The 6981-nt window shown below is 42.7% G+C and overlaps 1 protein-coding gene across 1 annotated transcript; it reads left to right on the top strand.

Moving 5' to 3' along the window:
* Window positions 1–213: 213 nt before the first annotated feature.
* Window positions 214–1143, top strand: LOC149164278 (uncharacterized). Its single transcript, XM_089429427.1, has one exon. It carries the CDS (start codon window positions 214–216, stop codon window positions 1141–1143), a length of 930 nt encoding a protein of 309 aa, XP_089285553.1.
* The last annotated feature ends 5838 nt before the right edge of the window (window positions 1144–6981 follow it).

Genomic DNA, 6981 nt, shown 5'->3' with positions numbered 1-6981 from the left:
GGATGGTCGATTCATAGCCAAAGATATCAAAAAGCGAGGAAGGAAAACTGTTCTACAGAGAACAATCAAGGTAGGACAAATTCTAGTGGATTCCGGCAGGTATGCCAAGTTAACCAAGTACTACCGTCCTGAAAACACTCCTTCCCAATGAAGTTAATCTCTTGGAATATAAGAGGGCTTAATAGCCCAAGGAAGACATGAACTCTTAAAAACATGATAAAGCAAGAAAACCCTCAAGTTTTATTCTTGCAAGAGACCAAATGTGATTCTAATGCATTTGATAAATTAGCTGCTAAATTCTGGCCTGGGAGTCATAACATAGCAGTGGATGCGGATGGTGCCTCGGGAGGCCTAGCTATTATCTGGGATTCGAGAGCTATCAAGCTCAACAATTTCCATGCACACAGGAATTTCCTTCAAGCAATTTTTCATATCATAGGCACAAATCAACATGGGCTCTTAACTAATGTATATTTCCCACAGGATACATCTAGAAAAGCGGATATCCTAAACTCCATCTCTGCTCTCAACCATAACAGATTGCACCCTTTATGGATCGCAGGAGGCGACTTCAATATGATTACAAGACTGGAAGAAAAGAGAGGGGGCAGATGCAGAGGATCTCAGGAAGGGTCGCTCCTGAAGGACTTCATTCAGAATAACTGGCTTATCGACCTCCCTTTCAATAATGGAGTATTTACCTGGAACAACAGACGAGCAGGGAACCAGCAAATCGCTTCTCGGTTGGATAGGTTTTTACTCTCAGATAATGCCATTCATCTTGGTGGTGATTTTGCAGCCTCCATACTGCCCTTCTCGGGATCTGATCACTGGCCCATTTCCCTCCAATGGTCTCGTCCGGGAAACAAGCTCCGCAGGCCTTTTCGCTTTGAGGCCTTCTGGTTGACCCATCCAGACTTCCACAAATTAATCAATACAGAATGGAATAGCTTCTATCCTCCTCCAGGCTCAAAAATGTTCCAATTCCAACAAAAGCTCAAGCACCTAAAAGGCAAGATCAAGCATTGGAATCACACATCATTCGGCAATATCTTTCAGGGGAAAGCAACCCTCGAGCTGGAAATGAGGCAGCTACAGCAGAAGATCATCATAAATGGTCGATCAGAGGACCTGGCAGAATAGGAAAAAACCCTTGAAATGCAGCTAGCAGAAAAGGAAAAGCAGGAAGAAACGTTGTGGCGGCAAAAATCAAGGATCAGATGGCTCAAAGATGGAGAGAAAAACACTAAATTCTTTCATAGCACTACAATCCAGCGTAGGATGCATAATAATATAACTCATATTCAAAACGAGCAGGGAATGAAAATGGAAAAGCATGAAGAAATAGAGACTAAACTTTTAAATTATTTCAAGCAGGTGCATAGAGAGCCAAACAATGACAGATCTCAAGCCATAGAGAAAATTACTGGCAATATTCCCAAACTTATCACAAAAGAGCATAACCAAATGCTTCTCAAGCATGTTGATCTTCAAGAGGTGGAACTTGCAGTACGACAACTAAAAGCAGGCAAAGCCCCAGGCCCAGATGGATTCACCTCTAATTTTTTCCATAACTTCTGGGACCTAATCAAGATGGAGGTCTGGCAGGTGGTTGAGGAGTCTCGCTCTCTAAGATGGATGTTTCCAGGGGTAAATGCTACTTTCATAGCCCTAGTTCCCAAGGAGGATCAGCCAAGCACACCCGACAAGTACAGACCAATAGCACTATGCAACATAATCTATAAGATCGTGTTTAAAATCATAGCTTCCAGGCTCAAACTCCTGCTTCCTCTCATCATCTCACCGGAGCAATCCGGATATGTTGAGGGGAGGCAGATCACGGATGGGATCATCCTAACTCATGAAATAATTCATTCTTTGAAGATCTCCAAGAAGCCAGGTATGCTACTCAAACTAGATCTTTCAAAGGCTTTTGATAGCCTTAGCTGGAAGTATATTGAAAAGGTTCTAACAGCTTTCGGTTTTGATGCTTCCTAGGTTCGATGGATTATGAGCCTCATCTCATCCTCCTTTTTCTCTATCTTAATCAATGGCATTCCCTCTGCTACCTTTCATCCTTCTCGTGGCATCAGGCAGGGAGACCCCCTCTCCCCTTTCCTGTTTGTTATCATGGCGGAGGGTTTAGGTCACAGTATTAGGTCTGCTCAGCAATCTCTCCGTCTCAAAGGCCTCTCCTTTCACAACTCCCCTGCTTTCACTCATCAGCAATTTGTTGATGATAATATGCTTTTTGGGCATCCTTCGGTCCAAGAGGCTCGTCAGCTCAAAACTCTTTTGACGGACTTCTCGGAAGCCTCTGGTGCCTCAATCAATCACTCCAAATCTCAAATCTTCTTCTTTCATACCCCCTCAGTCACTCAGTCAGCCATTTTACGCATCCTAGGCTTCTCCTCTGCTAAACTCCCCTCCTCTTATCTAGGTGCTCCGCTCATTGCCTCTGGCCTAAAGCACTCTTCCTAGAGAATCCTTCTAGAAAATCTGGAAGCGCGGCTCTCCTCTTGGACTCACAGATCACTTAACATGGCAAGTCGTCTTGTCCTCATTAAAGCTGTCCTTCAAGCTATGCCTTTATACCTCTTCTCCATCCTTGCGGCTCCCAAATGGGTTCTTAAAGAAATCAAAACTCTCGAAAGATCATTTCTTTGGGGCAGCAGCGGCCTCAAGCGCAAGTGGGCTCTAGTTAAATGGGAAACAGCATGTCTTCCAAAGAAAGGAGGCGGTATTGGATTGAGGGACCCCTCTCACAGCAATGCAGTTATGGGGGCTCGAATCTGGTGGAAATGGCTTTCGGAACCTCTCACCCCTTGGGCCTCGTTATGGACAGCTAAATATGTGGGAAATTGTCCAAGGGAGGAACTAATTAGAATATCAGAGACCAGCACAGGCTCAATCATGTGGAACTCGGCCAAACAGCACAAGAACCTCATACAGCAGCATAGCTTTTGGGAAGTGAAGAATGGTGGTAATGCTAGGTTTTGGGAAGACTCCTGGCAACAGATGCCCAAACTCAGGGACCTTTTCCCTCCAAATACTCTTCTGGAACAGGATATGCGACCTCAAAATACGGTGAGAAATTTCTGGCGCAATTCCTCACACCAAGAATACAGAGAGTGGCTCAAAGCGACTCAGATCTTAAGACAGGGGCCGATGCAAGACCAACAAATTCTGGATACAGAATTAATGAAAAGGAAAATTCAATATTCTGAGGAAAAGGACATTCTCAGATGGGGATATGAAGAAAAGGGAACCTACTCCACAAGAGAGGCCTACAATATACTTATCAAGGAACACATGGTGCTGGACTCGCTCTGGAGAAAAATATGGGATCCCTCCATCTGGCCGAAAGTGTCTACCTTTCTTTGGCTCCTTTGTCACAAAAAGATTCTCACATGGGACAATCTGAGAAAAAGAAACTTCTATGGACCCTCCATCTGTCCCAACTGTAAAAACGAAGAGGAAACCATTGAACACCTCATGTATTACTGTCCGTTGGCACACAAGCTATGGCAAAAAATCAGTTTCCGTTGTCAAAAAGAAGGAGGAGCCAATGGAGATATCACTGCTACTGTGCGCAACTGGGACCACCACCCCTATCAAAGTAAGATCCTGAATTTTCTCTGGAAGCTCATCCCAGGATTTGTTATGTGGGCCATATGGAAGGAGAGAAATGGTAGAATATTCAAGAATCACACCAAATCGCTGGATGACATATGGAAAATCATCAATCAAAATATTGAAGAAACCATATCTCTCAAGACCTGGTACCAAGAGGACTTCCCAACTATCCCACAGGAACAATCAATATGGAATAATTGGAATTTCCAAAGGAAGCAAGAACAGCTGATCAAAGGAACAAAGCCTCCGAGAGGTCACTCACCGGAGAAATGGCTCCCTCCCCCCATGAACATGTATAAGCTAAATTTTGATGGTGCCTCAAAGGGTAACCCAGGGAATTCTGGCTTTGGAGGGATCTTCAGAGATCACAAGGGAGCTCCTATCTTAACCTTCTTAGGCTCACGAGGGTGGGACACCAATAACTCAGCGGAGTTAGAAGGTCTATGGCAAGGGCTACTTCTGGCGCAAGGTAAGGACCTCTTTCCTCTTATAATAGAGGGAGACTCTCAAATCATCATCAAAATGGTCTCGAGAATTCTACAGGGCTCCCCCTCCTCCAAGATCAGTAACAGTTGGAGAATGGCACAAAGGCTACAACATATTGAATGTTGGTTTTCCTCCCACAGAGTAGTCTCCTTGAAACACATTCTAGAGAAGGGAACAAAGTTGCGGACCTATTAGCTAATATGGGAGTCGACTGTGGGATGTATCTACATGTTGGATCACTCACTAATTTAATATCTGAATCTCAACTCCTGGATTTTAACAATCTAGTGCAGAAGGAAATGCCTAAGATAGAAGAAATACCCCCGGATGCGGGTGGCACTACTACTCTTAATGCTCATCATGCAGCAAATTAAAGCCTGGTACTGCCAGCTGCAGAGCAGCGTGGCTTCCCAAGACTTCACCTTGTGCGAGCGGGAGGAAGGTTTTAAGGCTGGATCTGGTAGGAGATTTGCATTAATGGCTTGTGCTGTTCGACGCAACATTCCCACTGTTATAATCATGTCGATCCTTAGTGTCCTCCTAACGCCTTGCGCTCAGTCTCAAGGCAACGGAACCTGATTAGCGGAGGTAGATGGTGACGGGCTGATTCTTGCTCACAGATGCGAGCTCCAGGCCAACATTTCCAAGGGTAAGCTCTCCTCTGTTCTGGACTTAAGCATTGGCTGTATCGTGCCTTCGTCTGGGATGTTTTCTGTGCATTCAATTTGGTATCTCTGTCGTTTCAACCAACCCTGTTCTGTAGTCTCTGGTGTCTATAATCTCTCTACGCCCTACCACTCGTCTGTCATAATGGTTTGTTTGTTGGGTCCCTATAATACTAGTGATTACCCCATTACTATTGTAGTTATACCCCTTATTTATATTGTTGTGCCCCTATTACCCCCATATTGTTATTTCTGTGCCCCATAGAATCCCTCTATTGTTATTTTTGTGGCTTTATATTATTATTGTTAGGTCGGTTGGATTATATTGTGACTCCTTAGACTCCTATATATAGGAAGGAGGTTTTGTCATTTGTATCATCGAAGAATTGTTCATTTATGTAATGTAAAGGAGGTTGCCCCCTCGAAGAGGCTGAATTCTAAGGCGTTGATCTATCTTTTCTATCTTTTCTTGAGCTGGTTTCATAACATTTGGTATCAGAGCTTTGGATTCTAGGGTTTCGCTGCTCCAAACAGGTCATCGTGGCATTTTCGCTATAACGTTTTTTCTGTGACGTTTCAGAAGTCGCAAAAAAAACCCATTTGAGAAGAATTTGCGCTGAACCTTGGGTCCGAATTTCAGGGCTTTTCGCATGATATTTTCGGAGATATGATCTGAGGAATTTGGCCTTTTTGCAGACTCCTGAATTACATTCAAAACAGGTGACCTGGGGAAAATCGCCATAACTCTTTCTCTGAGGATTGGATTGAAATTTTGTAAAAAGGTATAGAAAGAGGACGGACTGTAGTTTCTTGTATGTGTGTTTCAGATTCAAAGGTTGAAACAGTGACTCGCGGCACGTCGTACAAGTTCACTCTACTGAACCAGTCTAAAAGCAAGTCATTGTGGGAGATTTCACATAACTCTTCCTTGGAGAATCCAATTTGGCTCAGACTTGTGGCATTGGAAAGAGGTTGCAGAAGGCTACTACTGGTAGCAATTTCAAAACTGGATGATCCGAAATTACATAGATACATCAGATTCAATATCAGGCTTCTATAAAGTGAAAAAAGGTGTGTAGTTTTTTTATAAATTTTTGTGTAAGCTTGGTTTAACGGAATTCAAAAGGCATAGTAAAGCATTATTATCGGTAACTGATGCCCCGAGGAAAGAAAATGCAAACACCTAGTAAGGAACCTGAAAGCTCTAGCATGACTCATGAAGAAGAAGAAGAAATGCTACATGATATATCAAAATTACAAGAACAAGTGCAACAAATGTCACGCTCACAAAAGCTAACAGAAGCTAAGATAAGTGGCGTGGAATCTAAGATAAAGGACATGGAAGCTAAGATGGATGATTTGAAGACAGATTTGAAGAGAGACATGGCAGATTTGAAGATAGATTTGAAGACAGATATGGAAGAATTGAAGAAGTTGCTACAAGAAAGGGTCACTAATGGTGAAAAGGTAGTAAAGGAAACTCATGATGAGAACAAAAGAAATGTTAATCATGATTCCATAGACGCTAATGTTGGATCGAAGAATCACCATATTCCAAAAATCGATATGAGGAAGTTTGATGGCAAGGATCCCGCCACATGGATATTACAGATGGAGCAATTCTTCGATCTCAATAATGTGCAAAACGCACAAAAGGTACGTATGGCAACTGTATATTTGGAACCAAATCAGTTTGTATGGTATCAATGGCTTTGCTCTCGTAAACAATTTATCACTTGGGCAATTTTTACGGAAGAATTGATAGCACATTATGAAGATACAAAAAGCAACACTTTTTTTAGCCAATTGATAAGTCTCAAACAAAAGGGTTCAGTAATGGAGCACATTGAGGAGTTCCAAAAATTGAACATAAGGGTAAAAGATATTCCAGAGGAGCATAGGATTGATGTGTTCATAGGGTCTTTAAAGGATAATATCCAACATGATGTTCGCCTTTGGGAACCTGATTCATTAGAGAAGGCATTCAGGTTAGCAAGAAAAATGGAAAGCAAAATTATGGCAACCAGGAAGCATACCACTCACAACTATAAAGACGGAAGTGTTGTTGCCCCTAGTCTTCCACAACCTATAAGGTTGACACCACAACAATTGGAAGAAAAAAGAGCAAAAGGGCTTTGTTACAGTTGTGATAGCAAATACACTAAAGGTCATAAGTGTGCTGAGAAGAAATTAT

Source organism: Pinus tabuliformis, chromosome 5_1 (genome assembly GCF_031772625.1).
Source record: "Pinus tabuliformis cultivar Carrire ecotype Pingquan chromosome 5_1, CPIR1, whole genome shotgun sequence".
NCBI lineage: Eukaryota > Viridiplantae > Streptophyta > Pinopsida > Pinales > Pinaceae > Pinus > Pinus tabuliformis.
This window is presented reverse-complemented; position numbering and strand designations above follow the sequence as displayed.

Coding starts and splice junctions, on each gene's coding strand:
- LOC149164278 (XM_089429427.1), top strand. CDS start 214: ATGATAAAGCAAGAAAACCCTCAAGTTTTATTCTTGCAAGAGACCAAA.